This window comes from Trachurus japonicus, chromosome 5 (genome assembly GCF_045865225.1).
Source record: "Trachurus japonicus isolate A0001 chromosome 5, Traja_1.0".
NCBI lineage: Eukaryota > Metazoa > Chordata > Actinopteri > Carangiformes > Carangidae > Trachurus > Trachurus japonicus.
The window spans coordinates 25888295-25914156 of record NC_140911.1 but is presented as its reverse complement, the minus strand read 5'-3'; the positions used below and the strand labels follow the sequence as shown (position 1 = coordinate 25914156).

Below are 25862 nucleotides of genomic sequence, written 5' to 3'. Positions count from 1 at the left end.
TTCCTTGCACAGATGCTCTGCTCCTGTTTGTCTGAAGAGTATTAAACATGACACCTACTACAGTATAGTGAAAATTTACATTTCAGAAACGTGACTTATTATCACATCAGAGAAGGGAGCCCCCGTCATATGTAGCCTGGTTTCCTGTCCCCAAGGTGTAAACGTCCCATGCAGGTGAAATATAAATACATCTCCCACAGTTCTCTGCCTCCTCACAAATGCCTGCCTCCAACCTGCTTGGCTTCCTCAGAGAGCGGGGGATGGAGCTGCATGTTGATGTCAGCAATAACAGTCACCACACAATATATAGGTGAAAATGAATGGACATTTTATTTGCCCTTGGACGCTACAGACTGAGGAGGCTGGTGTGGTCACTGGGGCTAAATCATCCTTCTCTGTTTTGGTTTCTTTTATAAGCTTTTGGGTGACATGTCCTGACAGAGCTTTTAGGATTTCCATCTGGTTTAATCTTATAGGAAATTATTTGGACCACAAACAAACAACAACAACAACAAAATGTCTTTGTTGGTGATGGGTAGTATTAATGTAACACCATAAACAGAAGCTTGGATAACAACATCTTGGTTTGGACATGAATCAAACAGGATTAGTGTTGTTTTAGAGACAGAGCTAATTATCAGTCTCTCCCTGGACCAGATTTCAGATGGCTTTTTTGTGAAGTGTGTTCATTTTAAGAAACAGTGTGATGAGATTTTTTGTATTTTTGAACATGGCCTATTTTTGCATTTGCTGATTTTTGCATTTCACTTCCATCATGAATACAGCTTTAATTAGTGAGTTTCTCTCCTCCCGCTTCTTCTTCCTCTCTTTCTTGTTTTGCTTGACCGGCCCATTTGAAAAGTCAGATAAACGTAACTGTAAATAACGTAAATGTGTTTATCAAGGCACAAAAACCATTATCACTGATTGTAAAAAATGCAGTGTTTTCCATATAGTGATATCCATTGAGTTAGATTTATTGAGATAATACTGACATTTGTAATCAGTGGTTGTCACCAAGCTTTGAAAATGAGTTATCATTAAAACATTTTGGCAGAACTCAGCTGTGTTGACCATCGGTGACTTGTAGTCAAACATTGTTACATTTTTTTCTGGGTTTTATTGTTGTGGTATCGTCTTTTGTCTTTGAAAAGAAGACTTGACGTCCTAACAAACTTAAGAAAGCCAAACACTTGATAAGTTTCAAATCAACAAAAATGAAACAGAAGAGACATCTGCTCCATAAGGCTAAAAGGAATGAAAATGATCTCACTAGATCTTCAACACAGATATGCATCAAGAGTCCTGGGGTTCTCTGTGGCGAGGAAATAACACAAAAGTTTCACATCACATGGTTTTGTTCTAGGGGTGATTTTTTTTTCTTGTGTAACCCGCAGTCTTTTAGTCAGTAATTAACTTTCATGGTAGAGTCCTCTAGTCCATGGGAATAAAACTATAATACAAAGAGATATTTTGGTGAGCAGTAGAGTTCAGAGACAGCTACTGTTGACGCTGAATCTAAAGTCAGGAATCATTTTAGATAGTCTTATATGACACTCGCTTTCCTTCATCCATTCGGTGGAATGTCCATGATTACTTGTCCTTGTTGGTCCCTGGCTTCCACCGATCCCCCAAAGCACTCAATATCCAAATGTCCTATGGTGTTGGTCAAAGAAATAACATCTGGTTCCAAACAAGGTTATCCTGGACGACAGATGACTATCGTGTGACCTAGAAAGAAAGGAAAAGAAGAATTCAGGTTAAGGAATTATGGATTTGGGTTAAATGTTCCTTTATGTCAGAGGACATTTGTCATCACACAATGATAAACACATGGTTAAGGTTGGAAATATTGTTGACAGGTCTGTTTCAAACAGGAAACGGTTTCTTGTGCAAAATCCTTTTGTTTTGTCAAAGGCTTTGTATTTAAACTGTCACCTGACCTCCTGCTCTGCCCCAGGCATTATTGCTGTGAACAACAAAGTCACCTTGGAATTAAACATAACCATGGATCGTAATGAGCTGCTGCTTCCTTGATATGCTACTGTATACAGGCTTGTTTTTCATAGTGGGGCAATCTTGTAAAGTACTAATTAGGAAATGTTAGCATGCTAGCACACTACACTAAACTATGTGCAGCTCAGCATCGGCCTAATGCATGATAGCATGCTGAGGTTAGATGTTTGCTCACATCACTGTTGTGGCCAAGCACAGCCACTAGCATAGCTACAGTCTCTTACTTATGTTTTAGTCTATTCACTGATTGATTAAGTGACTAACTATTTCAGCTCTACTTCAAATTATGGCTTTTGCATTAATGGTTTTGGTGCTGCACATCTAATGGCCTATCCGTCAACAGTGTGGCAGGTTCAATGTGTATATTCCCATCTGGCATGTTTATAATTCAAACATCTGTGGTGCTCTACAGCAGAAGTGAGAAGACAGTGAGCAGCTTGAAGTCAGACATAAAGCAATGTACATCATGCTCAATGATTTCCATGCAAACCGTGGGAATATTATTATTCATGATGGTGTACTGGTGGCATAAGTATTCTCAGACATTTTCATGAATATTAATCTGAAGGATTGAAAAATGCAGTTTGTACGGCTCTCACTTTAAGCATAACTCCAAAAATACTCTGCCAGGTGAATGTTGTTCCTTGTTGGTTTGCCCTTTAAAAGTAGAGCACAAGTAACTTTTTGACTTTCCCTCTTATGTCGCAGCACCACAAAACCAACACACAGAGAAACAAACACAGACTGTTTGCACATTATTGTCATTCAATTAACAGTTATCACAGTCTCACCAGTCGAGCCGACAAGGGGTTTACGGCACACAAGCACTCAGCTACGCAGTACAGTTCTAATATGTACTGGAAGTGTGATTTTTGTGCAGCTTGGAACTGCAGTTTAAGAAACTGGACGCCGTTTGGGGAGCCACAATTTAATTTACACTTCCATGTGACAATCCTCAGTAATCATGGGTGTGAGAGAGCGTATAAAAATGATTTGGTTTTACCACTGTTGCAGCAGCAGGCTGTGGACATACATTCCTAAATTAATTTCAGCTATGTTGTTTGGCCACAACACTATCAGAGAGAAAAGGTTCTCAGGGAAGACCTGAGGCATATTTCTAGCAGCATCGATGCTGTGGCAGTGATAATTATGTAATAGAAACACATAATAACTTTAATTGCAGGAGCAATTAAAGAATTTATCTCCATGAAAGATATATGGGAGGGAGAATTTAAGTAAAACTTGAGTAAAACTACACAAAATAAAGGCTCCTATAAACACCTTGACATTGTATGAATAATGTTTTTGCAGAATGTTATGTCACATTGACCTTTGACTGTTGAGATATAAAATGTCATCCTTTCATCATTTGGTACTACTACAAATGTGTGTAAAATTATGTCAAAAATTAGTGCATTAATTACTAATCTTTGGCTAAAACATAGTATGACCATTGGCTGCCAAAATTGTTATCAGTTAATCATTGAGTCAGAGTAGAAGTTTGTGCCAAATTTGATGGATTCCTTTGAGGAGTTTTTGAGATTTTGCTGTACATTTGTAGTGCCAAAACAGTGTTTTGTGAGGTAACCTTGACCTTTGACCCTCCCTCACCAAACTCTAAGAAGTTTAAATCTCCCTTACGGAGTAACTGGTTGGTTAAATGGGATGGACATATGTTTACAGGCCCATAAACTCAAAACTTATCAAAGCATTTAGTGATCAGTCGTAGTGTTGTGGGTGTCACTGTGAGGGATGTCAGTAAGTACACACACAAAGGAAAATCTAGGAAACAGAAAGCAGCTCCTCATGGTTTGATGCATAAGCTGTTTGGGGATAAAAGACCACACTTGACTGGTCAGCAGTAGGTTCAAAGCTCCATCGACAAACTAAAAGCCAGCCTTTGATGGAGAGCTACTGAAGCTCATGAGCACATGAGTATAGGTGTGATGTGTGTGTATGGCATGCTCATTATCATAAAAACAAAAACAAAAATATATATATTAATAAATGCATGAAAATCTTTAAATTTTCATTGGATTTCTTTCCTGGTTGTTTTATACATTCATTGAAGTATAGCAGGTACAAGTCTTCAGTGTTGTTTTAAAACTGCATGTTCAGTGTCTGCCTCCATCCTAATTGGCTTAAAAAAACAACTTAATGAACAGAGTAATTTAGCTCTTTTTTCCAAGCTAAGCATTGACCAAATGTTTCGCTTCCTCTGTTCTGTTTTATGCAGTAAGGCGAAAGAAATATAAATGGACACTTCTGATTGATTTCATTTCATTTTGTTTTGTTTTAGACATTCTTCATGACATATGACTTTATACAACTTAAGCAACATCAAACAAGTCAGCTTTCATAAATACTTCTAATTGAATTTACTTAATTCCTGAAACCCTGCTATGAGTTAGGATTTATGACTTAACTGCACCTTCTATTTTAGCACATGGCAGTAGTAAACTAGGAGGTTGTGGTATTTTTCTCTTTTTTTGTATCTTTTGATTTAAAAGAAGAAAAGTTAAAAGCCATGGTGTGCTTCATTCTGTCAATAATAGTTATGATAATATAATAGTAACCATGGTATTAATATCAACAGTAAAAATGATGATAGAATTGTCATGAAATGTAAGAACTGCTATTTAATTGTGTTGGTCTATTACAACATAATGGCATGGTCTAAGGTTCAGTTTAAAGTAACAATATCCCCAAGCGTGTATCAACCAGTGCTACTGTCAGTTGACAAGAACATCTCACACCAAGATGAGACTGTTGCGTCTACTGTTACATGGAAATTGCGTAAAATCAATCTAATGGTGGAAACCTCCTAATCAGCTACTTAATGGACCAAGAGGTAAGGGTGAGATTGCTTAGTCAACCACTTCCGATTTCCATGGTCAAAAATAAACAGTGAACCTTTGTCTGTGGGTGGGAACCAGTGAGGGATCACTGTTTTAGTCCTTCCCACTGGTGTGCTACTGTGACATTATTTCTACTGTTCAAACCGAGAATCAGAATATAAAATCTAGAAATTACTTGTCTGTTTATTGCTCACAGATCCAATAATACTGGATTGGATATTTTAGCTATTTTGTTTTTAACCTACAAGGCTAATAGGAGCTCATGAGCATAGATACTATACTTTATACTGTCTGTCATGGAGTACATTTTCATTGTTACTGTGTCTTAAAAACATATCCAAGTCAGACAGCTATCCATTACCAACCGTCAACACATTCTCCACAAACGTCATAGCACCTATCAAGTGGAAAGGCTCTGTGGTTCTTTTTTTTCCTCTGATTGATAGGAAGTGAAAAGCAGGAGCTGCTGCTGGGGTTATAATTCCTGACATTACCAGCAGGACTATAAAACTGGCTGCTTCTGGACATGCAGAGAAAGAGGGAACAACTGGAGCTGTCCGAGAAGGGGCCTGCAGGGTGTTAAGATGTCTGATTTATTGATGTGACTTCATCATGAGGTGAAACGACACCATCATTTTTTCTCAACAATGCCACGGCTGGACATCAAAGGAGAAAGGATTTATAATACTGTATGAGGCATGCGCTTTGGCTGAGAACTTTGTTTACACCGACATGAAGTATCCATTTTTGACAGGGCTGCTTTTGCCCTGGTAAAATAAAGTCACATGATAGCCACAAAAATGTATTTTAGCCACTTTTTAAACAATGCTTATTTAAAAATTCCAATATTGTTTCAAACATGTGGCTAATTTTGAATATTTTCACCATTTTATGTCTCGATCAAACAGCCATTCACCTCTGTATTATACAGGGAATCAGCTGTTTCAGAGCTGTAACTGCATTTGTGTCTATACAAGCTCAATGGTCACATATTGAATATTGGTTGTCAGCCCAATGCAGAGAAAGTATTTTGTTATACAAAGTTCTGCATTCAAAGACTTAAAAGACTTGTAACTGACTTGAAATTTGATGATTGTGATTAAAGCAGAAGTATGCGATCCGGTGGTTTTGGCTAACTTTTTGTCAGCCGATGGAGTTAGCAGTCCCCGCCCTCGTCATGGATCTATTGGTCCTCGTCCCTACGTCACCACATTCACGCGCTTGGCTGCACACACAGAGAGGACCGCCCCTTTATGCCATTCTCTCTCCTCAATGGATAAAGGTTGTAGGATACGGATAAGGAAAGTTTTCTCCTCGGCTTACAGCAGAGCAGAGTGACTGACAGACCCGTGTTTCAGATCAAACACTCTATGTAAGTGATTGCTGATAGAACTATAACACAAACATTCCGCTTACTTCTGCTAGTTAGATTCCTGCTGCTGTTAGATTTCACTAAAAGCATTGATTTGACAAAACTTGAAATAATTTAACTCTGGTATATTACACAAAATTGACATAATATCTCTAGTAAACTTGTTTGTTTTCATGCCAGACATGTGACGCTTTTCTCAGCATAAACCCCACGCTGGAGTTTATTCAGAGCATCAGTGACTGTGCTGACATCTTACTTGTGAACCTGTGCTGGATCCACAGCAGAGGCCTTTCCTTCATTCCTCAGAAGGATGTTAACTGTCCAGGAAGCTCAGGTACTCGTGTGCACAGACACTAGCATACAGGGGTCGGTCCCTCGCTGGCTCTCGGTGGGAGGCAGCGAGGCCATGAGCATGGCGTGACCCCCGCTGACTCCCAAATCAAAAACGAGTCGAGGTTCTGACGGGTTCTACTAGCCACCTGGACCCCTGCTTGTCTCTGGCTCTGTTTCTGCTTTCCCGTGGCTGTGTGAGAGGGCATGAATTATTAACCTGGCTAAAATAAAAAGCTCTGCTTTGTCCAGACCTCCTATAGCCATGAATAATGGAAGAGGCAGCTCAACTACAGGCCATTGGCGAGTCAAATACCGGGCCGTGATGGATGGGTAAGAGCCCACTGAGTACCCCCTCCTCACCTAACATCCACTTCAGGTCTACCACACCCCAAAACCTAAAACACACGTCTGGATTACCTCTATTAATCTTTGGAAGTGCTACACCTTGAGCCTTCCTGCCCTGCTGTAGCACATCCCACTTGATGATTTAGCTTCCCGGAGGGATTTTTATTTGCAGTATATTTGTCTGTTTGTTTTGAAGCTATGCAAGAAAGACATGGCCAGACTCACACCTGCTTCCTCCTACCCTCAAGGCTAAAGCTACAGGGATGAGATAGGCGCATGTGAGCTGGATTTCTGCTCAATCATAAACAATGTTTTGTGATGGTTCAAAGACTTAAGAGTTTTTTCACTTTGTGCCGATAAAGTCACTGGTACACAATCACACTGTTCATTACAGAAGTGATAATTGATTTTTCCATTTGCAAATTTGTCATGTGCTATGTGCATCCATTTTTCATTTCTCACCTAAACCACCAAGTGAGAAGTGCAAGTCTCATGATGATAGTCTTGTTTCTATATTTACCACTTTTTTTTTCTCAATACAAAGTTTACTTCTGATCTCGTTATCATTGAGAGAATAACTCTGACATATGTTCTTTCAACCCAGTGAAACACATTTTTGCAAAATTATACAGTAGGTCTATAAGGAAACAAGACAGAGGCCTTGTTTCATATGTTAATGTGACACATCATGTATATTTATGAATCATTTTGACACTAAATAAATGTTTGGTTCTGTAGTTTTAAAACACACTGATATCAGCTTGTCATGAGAAGCCTATAATCAATTAATGATTATTTATGAGAGCACTGGCATCATAGAACAGACATCACTCTATAGTATGTTTTAAATGCTAATTGATTCTAAATCAAATACATGAAATAGCTCATTAATTGCCTAAAAATGACATGGCTTCCCAGCCACTACAAATTTGACAAAATAATCTTCACTAATGTCATGACACAACACTGACAATTCTTGCTTCATTCACAAAAAAACGGACACTACATTGAGACATGAATAGTTTTGTGGCGTGGCGCAAGGTGGCGCAAGGTGGCGCAGCCTGCGCCGTGCAAGTTTTGTGTAGCGCAACACGGCACACGTTCAGTTAGGCAGTTTGGTAGACCGAGGTGTACCGAGAAGGGTGTGGCGGCACAGCGGGGGGGGGGGGGTGTCACAGATTGAGCTTGTGACAGTTTCGTGTCAAAAGCCTGTGGCGAAGGTGTGCTGAAAGCTCACCAGCTTACACTCGGCACAAGATGAAGTGCACCGGTAGGAGGAACAGGAGGAGTACCTGCAGGAAACTTGCAAAGTGTGCCTGGACACACCCCGTTGGAGCGGTGCACCCGCGCTGCGCCTAAACCACACCTGGGTCTGTGAAACTAGAACCCCTGGATTATTCAGGTTAGCTACTGGTCACATGTTCATCTCATTAATTTGCACTCTTCTATGCAAAGTGAACCTGGTTATGAGTTTAGTTTATTAGTTTATTATGTCGAAGACAATCCCAATTAATCAACTGTATCAATAACAGTAAAAAGGGCAGCTTTAGCCAACATGGCTAATATCCTGCTGTAGTCCCCGGTCAGATGACAATTGGCATGAGAATGACTGAACTTGAAAAGTAAACTCAGTTGTTGAATCACATTCTCAGAATATATCAATCACTTCAAATTTAAAGCAGATATCAGTGGAATGTTTTTGTTAATATAAGTCCTAAATAGTCCTATTTTCCGTCAGCAATCACTTACATGAAGTATTTCAGCCTAAACACGAGTCTCTCCGTCACTCTGCTCTGCTGTAACCCGAGGAGAAAATTTTCCTTGTGGGATACAAGTGTTATCCAATGAGGGGAGAGAACGGCATGAAGGGCTGTGTGTGCAGCCAAGGGATGCGCGTGAATGTGGTGACGTAGCACGAGGACCAATTGATGCCTGACAAGGGCGGGGGCTGCTAACTCATGGTGCGTTCAAGGAAACTCGTACTTTGTGTTTTTCCTTCCTGTGAAGTCATACCAGTTCGATCTGGTACAAGTTCACGGGTCGGAAGTTACGAGTGGCCGTTATAGGGAACTTTCACAGACAACAGGACGGTAAAAACACGAGCTACGGGTTACCTGGAACGCTACCAAGTCGTAGTTGTGACTTGAAGCTGTAACTTACGGTTTCAAAAGCCTGCCTTGAACACAGCATTAGCCGAAACGGCCGTGCCGCTGTTATCTGCTTTAATTTGGGTGATGTGCTCAAAACAAGTTGGAAAAGTTCTGATTCAATCGGAGTAAATAAGGGTTTGAAATAGGGCTGCCACAAACGATTATTTTGATAGTCGACTAGTCACCGACTATTTTTTTCGATTAGTCGACTAATCGGATCATACGTAAATTGAATGCAAAACATACAGATTATCGCACCAGCATGCAGCTGCTCTTATATACCATCATTAGCTTTCAGCTTGAAGTGTTTAAAGTATATGCTAACTAAAAATAAAGACAATTAAGATGATAGTTCATTAAACATATATGCAGCTTTAACTGTAGCATAAAGTGCAAACAGCTGAGTAAAATAAGGATAAGGCACTGGCCTAAACAACACCAAAATAAATACTTAAGGTTTTTTAGGTTTTTCTTTCCTTCATTTGTCTCTGGCATTAAACATAGCTACATTTAAATAAAATGAGGTAGGCCTAGACACCTGAAACTAAGGAATTATTCACAATAATAAAGTTTTGGTAGGCTTATCATTCAAATATAACTTGCTCAGTGTAAATAATAGTCGTTCTGTTAAAAAAAATCGAATAGTTTATAAGACATTCGTCTTGTCTGAAAAAAATTAAATGTTCCCTTTTTACTGTCACAGAGGGAGAAACATGGAAAGACTCCACCAGAAAGTTCTGTGTGAAACTCTGTCAAATGAAAACAAGTGAAACTGAGGTGCAGCTCAAACTCTGCAAGGTGTGGACTGTGATGAGAAGCTACCGGAAAATATTGACGTAGTTTTACGCCGGGAGAGAAGACTTGCTCGTTAAGATGAGCGCTCATTACGTGACCAGGACGCTGTGACCAGACGCGGTAACGTTCTAGTTCTCCAACACCGATCTCAAAGTCCGCGGTTTTATTTTTAAATGACGAACGGCTGTTTTTCAGTCAGTGATTTAAAACGATGGAGCGGCGGTACCGCTCCTAGTAGCGCTTCTCATTTAAAACGACAGACGAGAGAGAGAGAGAGAGAGGGTGAGGAGCGGTGGTGGCGGCGGCGGCGGCGGCGACGGGGGGGCGGGGCTACACCGGTGCCGCTTGATGAGGGACAAGACAGGTAGAGAGAGAAAAGAGAGAGAACACCTATGTGTACTGAGTGAGTGAGTGCATATGCATGTGTGTGTGTGTGGTGGGCGGCTGCGGCGGCGAGTGCGTGTGTGGAAGCTGCGGCAGCAGTTTTGAGAGAAAAACAAAATTAAAAAAACAAACAAACAACGACGCATCGACTATTAAATTAGTTGTCGACGATTTTAATCGTCGACGTAGTCGTGACTAGTCGACTAATCGTGGCAGCCCTAGTTTGAAACCACTGACCTTTAAAGTACACTGGCACTTGAATTATTTGGCCTTCACAGCAATGCGTGGGAACGGATGTCCTGTTTTAGGTTTTGGAAGCAGCCTCATTCAGAACATCCTGCTCTATCCTGTTGCCTGTTCTCTCCGAAGCTGGACAAAATCACCTGATTGGTTTGTAGATTACTGACTACATGCTCTACTTGGCTCACACACAATTAGCATCTTCAGTAGGTCCTGTAGTAAGAGTAAGTAAGCAAGATTTTCACAACAGAAATACAAGAAACAGCTGAACAGATGAACCCAGCTCACCTCTTTCTACTGTTCTGAGCTTATTGCCTTGAGAACCACTTCACTGGCTCTCCCCTGTGACTCACATTTTCTTCCCCTGCTGCCTCCTACTCTGCTCACATCTTGTTGATGAAAAAAATCTTTCTCCAGCGCTCTCTATGGCTCCTGTTTCTTTATTGTTCAAACGTGTATCTACTGTAGCCTTACACAATAATTCTTCTCTTGTTTTGTTCAAACTATTAGCTATGAATTTTGCAGATTTCTTTTTTGACTGAACATGACAAGGTGCGATAACTCAAGTCATATTTTGTGAATTAATCCCACCTTGGTTGTCTTTACTTTGTTTCCTGTACTGCAGCTCCATCCTTTGAGATCCGGCAGCACTTTACACTCTTCACCGTCCATGCAGGGATGCATCTGGCACCACCACTTCTGTGCAACTATGGATGCTTTGTAGCGGGAGAAAAAAAGAAACAGTAAAATAAAAAAAGAGAGAGAAAGAATGAAAAAGGGTTATAGGATGCAATTAACAGCATACTGTTTGAAAGTGTAGCCTGGTTCTGCCCTGCTGAAGCAGCAACAAGTGCCTTCAGCTTCTCTGCACTTCACAGTGATTGAGGAGAGTGCCTTTTGATCTGCGGCTGACAGCAGAGACCCGTCAGGCCTGCCCCGGTGTGTTTTCAGGTCTGAATTACAGGGCGTGGGTCAATGTCAAGCTGGTGAGTGCTGTGAGCAGGCGCAGTGTGAGGAGAATGGATGTGTGGATGTTGAAGGGGTAATATGCAGCAGGGGTTGGCGCATCAAGGTCTTAAGTTGCTCGGAGGAGGCCTACAGGGGAGAAACAGCTTCATAAAGTAAAGAGAGAACTGTCAAAATGTAGGAAGCCCCTGTCAGAGCCATTAAAGTGAAAGGAGGAGATGGGGATCGATTCACCTGGAACCAAGGCCACTTTTGAGATGATATTAAATGACCTGGCCTTCTGTCTACTCCGCTGAACACATGGTCTCAAAAACAGACAAGAATGAATAAAGTGGAGGGCAGTTTGATTGCAGGGTCATGAAAATCTCAACAGTGTTTTTTTTTGGCTTCTTTCATACAATAAACCTGTATACCTGAATAATCACTGAAATAAGCACCAGAGGTGCAGTGACAGGTGTGACAGTTTTGAGGCACACTGCATTTCTACCCTAGTCAGAAGTCGGTCTCAAATCATTACCAGAACTGTAATGAGAAGCCTGCCGTACCGTCTACACAAGATGGAGCTGCCCGTGTTGTTCCCGCCACCTGTCCAGGAAAGCAGGAGCATTTGACAGTCTGGGATCTCTCTTCGATTTTGTTCTTGTTGCAGCATCGGTGCGCAGCAATTACCTCACAGGTTCCCGCCTTCACGTGAACTGGAAAACACAAACATGCACAATGGTTAGTGAACATGTGACGGCTCTCTGCAACAGTTAGATACATAAAACATCACCGCAGCAAATAACAGAACTGTGGTTTGTTTGTGCCGTTTCTTTAAGGTCCAGAGATTTAAGGCACACAGCCTCAAGTCTGTTTCTTAATGAAGATGTAAATCTTTAATGCGGCACAGGCCTCATTGATGCATTTTTAATCATTTTTGGATAACAATAGGGGTTTATAGTCCAAAGGATTAAGTCAAGTCAAGCTTTGACAATACAGATAATACAGTACTTGTTGGATCAGTTCTTTGTTGGTTTTGGTCTTTTCATGAGATTTATTGAAATCCCAGGGAAGTATTTGATACACATTTTACACATAATCCTTGAGCAAATGTTTTGTGTAAAAATTGTGACCTTAAAGGGATCATCACATGTTTTGGGAAACACTCATATTGGCTTTTCTGGATGCAAGTTAGCTTAGCTTAGCTTAGCTTTTATTAAATTAGTAATGTTACATCTCATCAGTTTAATCTTTCCAGACACTGCAGTGAAAAACAAAAGCTTCAGAGGCAGATTTTAGCCAGGTTTTCCTCTTGTCTTGGACTAGCTCTAAACTAAGCTTCATATTCACCAAGACTGTCCTCCAATTAAAAAAGCCCATAGGTTGTAACTTGTATATTATGACCAGTAGTTAGGTTTTGTTGCAACATCTAGTGGTTTATAGCAATTATGACAGGAGCAAAGGGAAAAGTGTGGTGACTTATGATAAACAGCAACAAAGTCCATGTTAGGAGGAGGTCTGAGTGGCCGGATGGGTCAATAATGTAATTTGTAATAATTTGTTTATGTATCTATGAATCCTACTATCTATCATCCATTTATTTATCTATAAGTGAGGAAGTACATTTCCCACTTTGTCGATTTGTTCTTCATAACAAACAGGGACTTTAGGATGGATGATGTGTATCAACTGTGACAATAAGATCTACTGTACCACTAATTATTAATTATTCATCTCAAATGAACATGATTGGAGTTTTCATACATCGCCTACAGAAGTCTTCCTCCCCAACCAGTCATGCATTATGCAGAGCCAAAGAAGCTGTTCATAAAGTATAGAACAGACAGTGCTGAGAACATGTTCAATACAGATGCATCGCTGAGGAAGAGAGATTCTTGTTTTGTGTACTGCGATGCTCACAAAAGCAGGTGGTAAAACTTTAATTCAGTGTATAAATCTGGCGCTACAGAAGGTCGAACAAGGTTTCCTCAGCCGTGTGCTCCTGCTTCTCCTTTGATAGGAAAAAAGCAAGTCCTGTGAGGGCGTTAGAGTAATTTCTCAGCTCGGTCTTGTTTCAAACATCTGAACACAATGGCTACTTGAAATCCAGGTCATCCCCCACGTGGAGGACCCCGGGTCTGAACCCCACCTGTTCACGTATCCTTGAGCAACACATTTGATCCACTGACCCTGCGCCACAACTAGAGGATGAGCAGAGCTTGAATCTATTGGGATGCAGCTGGTGAAGTTATATCACATTAAATGAAAGCACATACCTCTAGAAAATGACTTGATTAACATCGCTGAACTGCTCATTTATGTTAAAGAACATTACAATATAATTTACTAGGACAGTTTTCACAACCACAACCACAGGCATTAAGCTGGATCAAACATCAATACTGCATTTTATATTCATTACTTTCTGCATAGACTCATCACCATTCAGAGCATGTTTGTGTATTTACACGTAGCAATCAGGATTGAATGGGTAGCTAAAAAAAAAAAAAAATTAAAAAGCAGTGGAAAAAGTTTTGACATTCCTTTCAGATAAGCCTTAATTATGCCTGCAAAGATTTTCAATTTGGAGCTTGACTTGAAAATAGATTGCTAGGAGCTTCTATCTTCCCATTAGCTAGCAATCCAGAAATCTCATCTACAACATTAAAAACATTTTGCTTCCAATCAATAAGGTGCTATTCACATTCCCACAAAAGGCAAGACAACAATTGCCGATTGAGTGCTTTTCACTGAGCAGAAACTTACTGATGCAAAAACAGGTCAGGCTCCATGCCCTTGATGTGATTATCTTTAAGCCACCAGCACGCCCCCCGGTCAAAGTTAATTTCAAAAGTTAGAACAGCTTGGATAGAATATTCAAACTTTGTTTAAGTGATAGATGTGCGTGGACAATAGGCAATCACCAGAGGTGAGGCGAGCAAAGACAATCATTGTAAATCACCTGATTATGAGGGAAAACAAATAACCAGTTTGCTGTCAGTGTCTTACTGATTCTAACCTGCCGGTATTACATGTGAAGACTGCAATAAAAGACAACATTATTTTCCTATTTCTCTTACAATCTAAATAAATTAGCTGTATAAAATAAGTGATTAAAAAAGCATCAAGGGAGAGGTGTCACACTCAAAGCCTTTAAAACCTCCTCAATCCTGTCTGCTAGTCTTACACAATGATGTGCATCCCTGGATGTGGTTGTGTTGTATGTGCAGCTTCTCTGCCGTGCTGCGAGGAGGAGGGAAGGGAGCTGCAGCACAAGCTGTGGCTGGGTCCGGCCTGGGACTCTGGACTCATTAAGGTGCAGGAAGCGGCTGTGCAGGGCTGCCCGCGTGGAGAGAACTGCTGATTAAAACCGTAGCTGCCCGCCAAGGTCGCTGACTCCGAGGCTGGACCCAGAACCACCATGCAGTGTAGACAGGATGAGAGGTCAGAGACCGGGGCACGGTGGTCAGCCTGAGCCAGTAACGATCCATATGAGAAAAAACAACCGTGAACTGTCTGACTACTGTTGTTGTTTTGATACATACAGGGTACGGGAATAATGGGAAAAATGTAAATGTATATATATACATACGGTATATTTATTCATTAAGTTTTTATTTGCAACAGCTTGTCAATATATTTATATTCAAAATGAACTCTCTACTTAGTATTTATATTGATAGTACTAATAGAGGTCACCATTCCCAGACTGGATTCAGATTGACCACCTGAGGGCTTCATTGTAATGATTGGAAATAAATGTCTCTTCAGGGCTGTTTATATGACTAGATGATCAATAATTTGTTATTGAGAGAAGGGTTCAGTGATTTGCATGGTAACCTCACGGCAAGAAGGATCTGGGTGTCTGTGGGAAGTTTGCATGTTCTCCCTGTACCTGTGTGGGTTCTCTTCAGGTTCTCTGGCTTTTTCCCACAGTTCAAAGACATGCATTATGTTGATTGGCAACTCTAAAGCACCCATAGGTGTGTATGTAAGTGTGTGAGGCTTTTTTACGTCTCTATAGGTCTGCCCTGTGATGGACTGGAGACGTGTCCAGGTTGTACTCCGCCCTCAACCTGCCTCGAATTAGCTCCAGCCCACTCACCACCCTGTGTGAATAAGCGGTGCAGCTGATGGATGGGTGTTACCGAGAGACCTCACTGGGCTTACACACAGCTAGGCCTGTGTATTATTTCAGTTAATCATACATGAGTGCGTACATGTCAACATGCAGCTCTGGGCAGGTGAAAGGTCAAAGTTGAGTGTTGCTCAAGGGCATTTTGAGGGTGTAAGATGGTTTGATCCAGGGTTACCACATCACCCTGTTATTAATACCACAAACCAGCTCTAATATGTAGTACCACTGAGTGTAACACACATGCAGCAGAGACACACACTCGCCCGCTACATGCCTCACAACACCTGTGATCAATACATTTCTATTAAAGCACTTAGGCCGCAGGCAGCCACACCAGCAGGAGGGAGAGATGAGAGACAAAGAGAGGTGAAAGGACAGAGACCACTAATGAGAACTGGCATAAGGCCCAACCCTTCAGACAATCAATGCCACTCTGAAGCAAACCACTCTGCTCCACAATAATATTCATTGATTGCTGATTGATAAATGCCAAAATGCAACCAGGACCTTCACAGAGCTGGAGAGAAAGAAACCATCTGGCTTTTAAGTTTGTTATGCATCTCATCTTAGTCCAGTGAATACAGTTTAATACTAAACATATCAGCAACCACTTCTACTGAATGCAACCAGACATTCAGTTACAGCAAAGAAATCACTGATATCCATACAAAAAAACAGTTGAACTTAAAGCCCCTGTACAGATTTTTCATTTAGTGTTGATTTTGGCGGCCCCTGTGGACGAAAGCAGTGGTGTTTTGCTGGAATGAAGACTGCATTTCCCACTGTCATGAAGACGTTTGTCTGGTCGGCGCGTGTAGATTTGTTTAGGAAACGTCAGAAAGAAGACGGGACTTGCTTTTTTTTTTTTTTTTTAACACCGTAATGTATCTATTGGTATGGTTTGGTCAGTGGTCCGACCTGACCATGCAGAGGTATAGAATTAGACTACTTAGAAATAGCGTATCTTCACACTGATGGGCTCATTTGCTGTTGTAGGTAACAGAGACACATCAGCAGAAACCAGAGACTTTTGCGTATCCAGTTAAAAGCTCTGTACAGGGGCTTCAATCCAAGGTTTTACACGGTCACTTTTACTAACATTCTTCTCTGGAGACAGGCCTGATTCATTCATTCACACATTTTAAAGCCTCTGGAAACCCAAATCCACAAAAGCCTGTGGTATATTAATGTGTTGATGAAGTGAAGGGATACACTACAAGCCTCCTACTGTAACTATGTATTTTAGTATACATGTAAAAATAATTAGAAAAAAGTTTCCATCCAAATTCAAAATATTTGTCTTTTAAGTTTTTGTACAGTGGGTTTGAATTGGGCGGAGTTATCTCTGGGATTTATCACGCAATAAATCCAAACTACTCATAAATCGCCACGTCAGTTGTCTCATCCAGCCCCCCAGTGGCGGCGAACAAAACCGTTCTGCTAACGGTCGCTCCACCACTCCTCTCAAGTCCTCACAATCAGAGTCATGTCAACCGGGGTTGTGTGTGTGTGTGTTTGTGTGTTTGTGTTTGTGTGTTTGTGTTGCCAACTTGGCGACTTTCTCGCTAAATCTGGCGACTTTCCAAACCCTCTTGGCGACTTTTTTTGTCAAAAGTGACTAGCGACAAATCTAGCGACTTTTTCCAGTGATATTACAAACATTTCTGGACCTGAACTCACGTTATCACAGCTGTTGTTAGCGAGCAGCGGCGCTGCCGCGAGCACTCACCGGTAGTCAGCCTGCACAGTAGTGTCATCACGGAGCTGTCTCCGCTGCATTCAGAGACGCACTGCTCCACACCACAGACATAAAGAGTGCCGCTGCCGCCGCCCACTGCCGCCGAATAGTTATTGTCACTCAGACTTTTGTGGATGCTTAATGAGGCACTTGACTTTGATATAATATAAGCATTTTTACTATTTAAAGTCATGTTTCCAAAGGCTTTAACTTCTCTGCTCTGTGACACGTTTGTTTGACAGCTGATTCAAGGTGTTGGGAAAAGCTAGATTGATTACAAATCATATAACTGACTGCTATTTAAAAGAAAAGAAATAACGAAACAGGAAGGGACATTTGTACTTTCACAAACTGGAGGCACTAATTACCAAACATCATAACAGTGCAGAGCATGTTTAAAAATAGCATTTGATCCCTGATTCACTAAATGGTATGAATGATCCAAGAATCACATACTCGTCTTTCTGTTGGGGCTAAAAGTTTAACCACAGCTCATCCAGTTGTTGATGAGATTAAACTGGTGGAAAATAATTAACCTGTCAGTCAGTTATCCTATCTATAAAGCTGCTGTGCTTCAAACACTGGGAGCTACATATCACTGTGCATTAGCTGAATGGAGGAGGAACATCTAAAAGCAGCAAATATGAACCTGTCATTACTTTTATGAGGGTATAGGGCATTTATAAATAACTGTGTACAATGTGTGAATCCACTGACACAAAAAAGGAAGAGTTGATGGATGCACTCTCCCTTCATTCTGCTTATTTTACCTGTCACATTGCCTGATGCACTGTCTTTGACTTCATAGAATGTTTGTCATGCAGCAGTTTGCTAATGTGATGACAAGAGGCAAGCGAGGAAAAGAGAAACCATTTCCCACAAGTTTATTTATAAAAATGTTGTCATTTGCATTTTCTGCATTAGTTGAGCGTTTTGTTTTTCTCCAACATGCTTTTATGGTCAAAACCTGTTACAGTAACACAAAGACGGCAGGGAAATCAAGACAAAAATGTCCTGTGTCCATCTCGGGTGATCCAATCACAAGAGGTCGGCATGAAATACAGATGTGAACACACCCAAAACACATCGAGGACAGACTTGAGATCCAATCACTTATCCAACCACATTCAACCACACGTGTGATTGCAAACATGTCCTGGCCACAGTAAGGGACCACCTACAGGAATCCTCTGCCACTATTTCACAATGAAATATTAAAAAATTAGTATTTCAAATGGATAAAAGTTGCAAAAGCTGTGCAGTCTGGTCCATTAACTCACTCAACCTCTCCCTCTTTCTTTCTCTCCCTCTTCTTCTCACTCACACATACAGTAAGCGCATTAACAATGAACCTGTCTGCCGATTGGCTAAAAATCAGCAGCATATACCTGATGATTTGCATAAAATAGCAGGAAAGTGAAATTCACAATCAAGACACATGTGGAGACGCATTTTAAAGCAGGTGTGAACACGGCCCAAGAGATCTGAATGGGTTACATTGACAGCACTGATTACACAAGGGTGAGTTTTGTAAGAAAGTGGGCACTAGAAAAAGTATATCAAAGGTTATGCAGTGTTGGAGCTGATCTCTGCAAAAATTCACTCATGGAGGCCGCATAAGTAGGATGTAATTTGTCCTTTAACTCAAAATAAATCAGGTCCCAGATCAGAGAGCCCTTCGCACAGTCCACTGGAGACTAAACCTTATGGGTCAGCTCTGTACATTAATTTCTGGACTGAAACTTGTTGCCAGTCACCAGGCAAAGCGCTCTCCTGTTGTCCTTATCACAGATCTAATCATAGGGGTTAGAACGAAGCCATGGGTCGCTCCCAGCTTCTACAGCAATCAAACAATTGATCTAACATGCAGGTAGGGAGGCATCAAGAACAACACACTGCTCCATCTGTCAGCTGCATGACTGGCTGTATCAGCCTCACCTGGCCAGTCAAGCAGGAGAATACAGTAATAGAAGCACAACAGAGGCATGCAGGGAAAAACACAAGAGGAGCGTTCACTCAGGGAGACTTCACCGACTGCATCCAGCCAGAATTAAAAATACTTCATGCAGCAGTTTGATGCACTGAACATTTCAATTGTCATGACAACGATGAAAGACCATTCACAAATAAAAATCCTATACAGAGTCCATCAATGGAAACTACTTGTTCCTGGAACTGTTTTTTTTGTACGCCAGTTTCGATAAGCATCTTTACAAAAAAGTATCTAATATTTCTGAAGCGAGGTGAAAAAAAGACCTGGAGCCACATTCTCCTCCGACTCACTGACAGAGAGATTCTTTTTGTTTTAAAAAATAATAAGGCTCAACACAAGACTAAATATTCAGTAACATTAATGTTTGGTAAAATGAAGACCATAACAAATTGTAAAAAATATAGGATGAATGCACAAGACGGATCGTCCTTTATAAGAAAACTGCTTTGCATTACAAAGCCCTCATTACCGTTGACATCCATAGCTTCACAGCTACATCTGAACTGGCAAAACAATTAGTGTTACATTTGCAAAACCATTTTTCACCTCATCCATGCTGGTATGCAGTGGGACCTCAATGTAAATCAAAATCAAGTGTGCACTGGGGTGATAAAGGTAGATAGCATCGAAATGTGTTGACTCAACAGCTACAATTTGTACAGTAAAACCCAATCAACACTTTTTTTATTAGCAGGAGTGTCGCCAACAGGAGTAAACTCAATGTTACACAACGCAGGTGATGCCTGAGTGATATATTGGCAAGATGACATGATGTGTCAGTATCCCTGAGCAAGTCAGCCCATAGGAAGTTGCACAGAAATCTCAGACGCTATATACTGCACAAAAACTTAAAACCGAAGTCTGTCACTTCTTGGCTGGGAGCAGAGATTTCACAAAAGTCTTATTGACACGGCAACCGGCAGACTCTCCACAAACTTAAAGCACTCAGCCAAGATACAGATAAAATCACAACCTGTCATCTTGGTACCTTATACAAATGAGACATAACCTGCTAATTAGCGAGCGATTAGAGGTGCTGATGGGCAGATGTTGTCACATTTGGTTGGAGCCAGGCTGTCTCCAGTCTTTACGTCGTAAGCTGCTTCAGGTGCGTCTTGGTCTGTGTTTGTCTCCATCAGTCTCGACTAATTATACATTGTTTGAAAGTTCTGAGTCACATCATTTATTTTGGGATCCTTATATCACTGCAACAACTGTTGACACAGAATTGATTCAGACTTGTATGGCTCTAAAGGATTTTCTACACTAAAAGGCAACACGACAGTTCTTCCTTTAATGCCAAAGAAAAAGAACGTATAGCGATTTAAGACCAGTAATCTTTTGTCTTACGTACATTTTCCAAGGCTTGTGCACCAAAGTGGGGTTGTCATTAACAGGTTAATGAAGGAACACCTTGGAGTGGGTGGTTCTGTTAAAACCTATGTTGCAAGTCAAACTCCTCTCTCCTGCCATTCTCTGTGAGTTTTTAAACAGCTCAGTTGGTATCAGGTCCATCATCATCACACATCCAGTATCAGTCAGGCTTTAGATGATATCATAAAAGAATACTGTGTAATAGCTGAGTTTTGATTTGATCTCAGCTGCCTCACAAATCTGACACAACCACCCACCCCTTCACTTCACCTAAAAAATACATTTAAAAAAATCCTCATTGTTGCTAAATACAACACTGAACTGACCCCCCTAAGAGAACAATAAATAATATGGAAATGTGTTTAAATAAATACACACTAAGATAACTGGATAGAAGAAGTGAGCTCTATAATCCCTCAGGATAGTTTCTGAGTACAAATATGAGTTTCCTACAAGTGGATAAAAATGTTTGAATTCATCATGGACCTGTGTACAGTTTACATGATGAATAAGAAAAGATAGTAACTCCTGAAAGTCAGTGACTTACATAACTTCAGAAAGGGAAAATATTCAGGTAAAGCTACTTCATGGTTAGCTGATCTGCTTTGAAGCGGATTCTCTGACATCAGAGCAACAAAAACAGTGATAAGGGCAAAATATGAAGTATAATGTGATTTTTTTAATTATCAATGGCTGAAATGTGAAGAGGAATCAATACAGAGCGAAACTCAGATTAGATTATACAATGATCAGCTGTGCGCATTCTCGCGTCTGCTCAAGGAGTTGAGATTGAATGGAAGACAAAATATAATTACAGAACAAAATTGCATCTTAAACGTTTTAATAATTAAACCATTTGCTCAGCAACTTAAAGCAAGTCGCTACCAAACTGAACTCATCAAGAACCTGGTCATCTAAACGCCAAGTACCAAGATCAAACGAGCACACTCCACTACAGACCAATCACAGGGGGGCAAATCAAAGGCCTGGAAATGTTCAGTCGAATTAACATCAAATCAAATGCTATTTTCTGACTGTCTTTGTTGACATGAACACACGTATCAGCCTGACAGGAAACAAACTTCTGTTATCCACTGAGGCATGAAGCAACAAGTCCAGCTTCACTGGGCTTTCACCACACAAGGACGGAGAGCAAAATATACCATGTGTGCTTTCTGTTTCAATCCGGCCCCATGCAGCGTGCCGCCACTCGGCCTTTTTCAGTCAGGAAATGCAGAGGCAGATCAAACCACTGAAAACAGAGTCACGTCCTGGCCACGGGCCCAGACCGCAGAAACAGCAGCATCCATAAAAACAGAGGTTTTAGGCCATTCAATAGAGACACCCCATGAATTAATAATGATTCAAATCATACTGTTTGCTCCAGATACCAATTACCCATTTCGACGACTCAAAAGCTTCTACATGCTGAACACAACTGACTGCAGCAAAAAAAAACAAAAAAAAAGGTAAAACTGAGCAAGGACCACAGATGCCAGCTTCACACAGGCAAAGTATTCATTCAGAGTAAACGTGAGCGGGTATTAAAAATAGATCCAAGTAAAGCATTTCAAACAGCCACTTTAAAAAAACCCAACATCTTTTAATGTGGCAACAAACTAACTAGAAACACACTGAGGTGTTGGTTTATGAAACATTCATTACTTTAGCCTAGTGAGAAGCACGAAGAGAACCCTCATAAGACCAGTGTTTAATTGGATTACCATATTCAGAAAAGATTGACTCATTTCTACCCAGCTGTAAACCTGCTGAGCTGACAATCAGGCCCAGCAAGACCCTAAAATAAGCCCCTGCCTGAGAGACACTAAGGCAGGAGTTCATGGTATTAGTCGATGTGGATGTGATTTTTTGTCTTTTCTGAATATTGCTCATATGTCGCTTAGAGATTAAAATAAGCAATTGACACTAACTGGGTCAAGGGAGAAGCTGTGTTAAATATTTATCTACAATGACGAGGAAAATCACAAAGTGAATTCTTGCAGCCGGTAGTGATGAGCCCTCAAAGAGCTTACTGTTGCCAGAGCTTTCAGGTCATCATTTTGGTGTTACAGCCCACAGGTTCATTGTTTCCATTCACCACTTGCAGCTATAATCAGAGTTGTTTCCAGTCGCAGAAGCCAGCTGTTTTTATCAAAAACACTCATACACTGGATGTATGTCCAGCAACAAAAAGAAGACAGATTCAGTTAGTAACTAGGAATGAACATGATTTAGAAGAGCCAGATATTTCCCTCATTAGTTGGTGGAGACCAAAAAAGAGATAAAAGAATAGATTTTGCACCCAAATCTGGCAAATGGACAATAAAAAGTCCAAATAAATATGAAGTTGAAAATCACATACATGTGCATAACTGTTTATTCTTCATTTTGCTAAAATATATGCAGGAATTTCCATCTAAAAAACTGACAGCATTAGCACCTTTTTTTTTTTTTTTTTACTTCTGTTAGTGTGACAGTTAATCTCATGTGGCTGTGGAAGTAATGGATGCAACAGTACAGGTATGCAACAGTACAGGTTGGGGGTTGGTTTACTTATTTGACTTTGACACAAGAGACCACTGCTACAAGTCAAAATTTATTGACTCTTTATATAGCTCAATATAACAAATCACAAATTTGCCTCAAGGGTCTGTACAACATGATGACACCATCTGTATTTACACAATTGAGCAACAAAGTAGATTTACAGTATGGACAATCAAGGTGACAGCATTATAGATCATAAACATAATGAAGAATATGATCTTAATCGAGCAACTTCCAGATGCCACAAACAGGGAACCATATGACCTCTCTCCACCATGACGTAACAGGACTGACTTCTCAAATGCACAAGAAGCAAAACCAGGCACATCGTTCATACATCCAGGAGAAAGAGACACGCGCACACAGAGGAAAAAGAAATGAGGTTGCTACGACTCCTGGAGGACAAGTATCCAGATCCAAAACATCTGAAATAAAGCACAGAAAGAGGAGAGGGAAGAGGAAAGAGAGAGAGACAAACCAAAGTGGCTGATGGTCCTGACAGCCTGAATGAACAGAGATGAAAAAGAGGAGAGAGAGAGAGAGAGAGAGAGAGAAAGAGAGAGGACACACAGCATGGATGTTCATGTGCTTGAGGGAATAAACAAACAGATGGTTAGAGAGATGAAGCCGTTATCAGAACGTTTACGGTAACCTCATCGGCAGGACCATGTGGACTATACTGCACGTAGTAAATTTAATAGAATAATTGAGATTTAGACCGACTGGAGAACGACAAAATCCTACAAGTTCTGAAATAATCAAACTGTAAGTTAAGGTGTGAAGATGAGTTTTACATTTTTATACAGTGGAAGAAGACATGACCACCAGTTAAGCTCAGTCAAACCAACAGTATCAATCGAGGCCACAGGCTTTACATATAGTACATTTGATGCCTTAATCAGGTGAATATTGATGACATCTATAATTATAATCTCATGAGAATAAATCACAAAGTTTGAGAGAAATCTGCCAAACTCTGAGTAAAGTTTAGGTGGTCTGTAGACGACCACAAGTTGAAAGTCAGCTGCTCTGAATACAGCAATTTATGACTGACTGAGATGGTTTTAATAGGAAAAAAACCTTTAGAGATCCAGTTTGGTTCAAGTGAAAACAGAATAGATGTGTAGAGCAACATCCCTACCTTGTTTAGTTGCCTGAGCAACAGGGGCAGTGAAGTCTTCAGGTAGGGAAGCTTCAATCAATGGTGAGAAAACATTTTCTTTAAGCCACATTTCACAGAAACCGATTGTATCTAGATTATGCTGAAGAATCAAATCCTTAATCAGTAAGGCTTTAGTAGATAATGATCTGATGTGTATAAAACCATTTGGTTGAGGCTGATTCAGTAATTGGCCAAATCGTAATGTTACCAGTAGGATGATGCGTTCATTGAAATAAGATATCTATAGAAACCTTTGGACGCCTGAGCATTTGGCAATGTGGAGACACAACTGGGAATTGCTGTAGTTTTGAATGAACTTTTCAGGTGTTTTATGTTGTTCCACCATCAGCCCATCCTCATTGGTACATTTTCAAACATTTTCTTTTGTGTGTGCCTGGGTTCCCTGAGTAGCCTCCATGTCAGAGTCCCCTAACCCCGTGGAGGCAGAGGAGGTATGCAGATTAACTTGGTTGCTTGCTCTCCTGAGTCCACTTGCATTCAAGGGTATGTTAGTGCTATCACAAACACGCTGCCTTCAAGCCTACGGCTGACACTGTCTGGAGTGTCTGTCACATCAAATGTGTACTCCTGAAAGACACTTCTCTGTGACAAATAATGTCTGCAAAAACTAAATTCCTGAGAGAGACAAATGTAACACAATTTAGTAGACTACAGTAGACTGTCCTGTTTTAGACGCTCATTAAGATGCAGGCGGATTCTTTGTGGCCCAACCAGTCCATCCTTTAAAGAATGTGGCCTCCAACCTGGGACACAGCCAGTGTCAGCTGCAAATAAAGGTGGAAGGCTACCTCCTGGCCTAACTAGGCTAGCTGGCTATCCTATGGCGCTTTTCCAATAGCGCGGCGCGGCCCGCTTTTTTTGCTTTTCCACTAGCGCTAGTACCTGGTACCAGGTACTATTTTAGTACCGCCTCGGCCCTGGTTCCAAGCGAGCCGAAGCGATACTAAAACGTGACGTCAGCCGACTGCCTTCCACTGATTGGGCAGAGCGTCGTCACTGGAAGAGTGCGAGCGCGACGTCCGACATTAGAATCAAACCTAGAAATTTCAAAAACAGAACGGCAACAGCGACCACTGATCTGTATCGTGTTGTTATTCCTTCACCTGAGTTAAATGATGCTGTGTGGAAAACCAGACTGTGGTCTGTTAACGAGGTGCAGACGAGTGAGTTTGGAGCTGACGAGAGGAGAGAAAAAAGAGAGACGGACAATGCGGCCCCGTGACCGCCCCCGCTGAGGAGGAACTAGAAGAACTCAGCTGTAGTGGAAAAGCACCTTTACCGAGCCGAGCCGTGCCGTGTACCGTGTCGTACCGTACCGCGTCGTACTGTGCCATGGCTGTGTACTAGTGTAAAAGTGCCACTAGTTCCTTGGCTCAGATCAAACCTCCTTGCTAGGTTTTCTTCAGCTGCTTCTTGCCAACATGGATGATTGCTAACAGGCTGCAACGCTA

At 41.0% G+C, this 25862-nt stretch overlaps 1 protein-coding gene across 1 annotated transcript in view; it reads right to left on the bottom strand.

The window, feature by feature from the left end:
* Window positions 1–944: 944 nt before the first annotated feature.
* tafa3a (TAFA chemokine like family member 3a) overlaps window positions 945–25862 on the bottom strand; it is a 41507-nt gene continuing 16589 nt past the window's right edge. The window contains exons 2-4 of the mRNA XM_085777034.1: window positions 12005–12154; window positions 11085–11209; window positions 945–1731 (exon numbers count right to left, since the gene is read on the bottom strand). Coding sequence (XP_085633160.1) covers window positions 1720–1731; window positions 11085–11209; window positions 12005–12154 — 287 coding nt within the window. The 3' untranslated portion in view covers window positions 945–1719. The remainder of the gene's footprint in view (window positions 1732–11084; window positions 11210–12004; window positions 12155–25862) is intronic.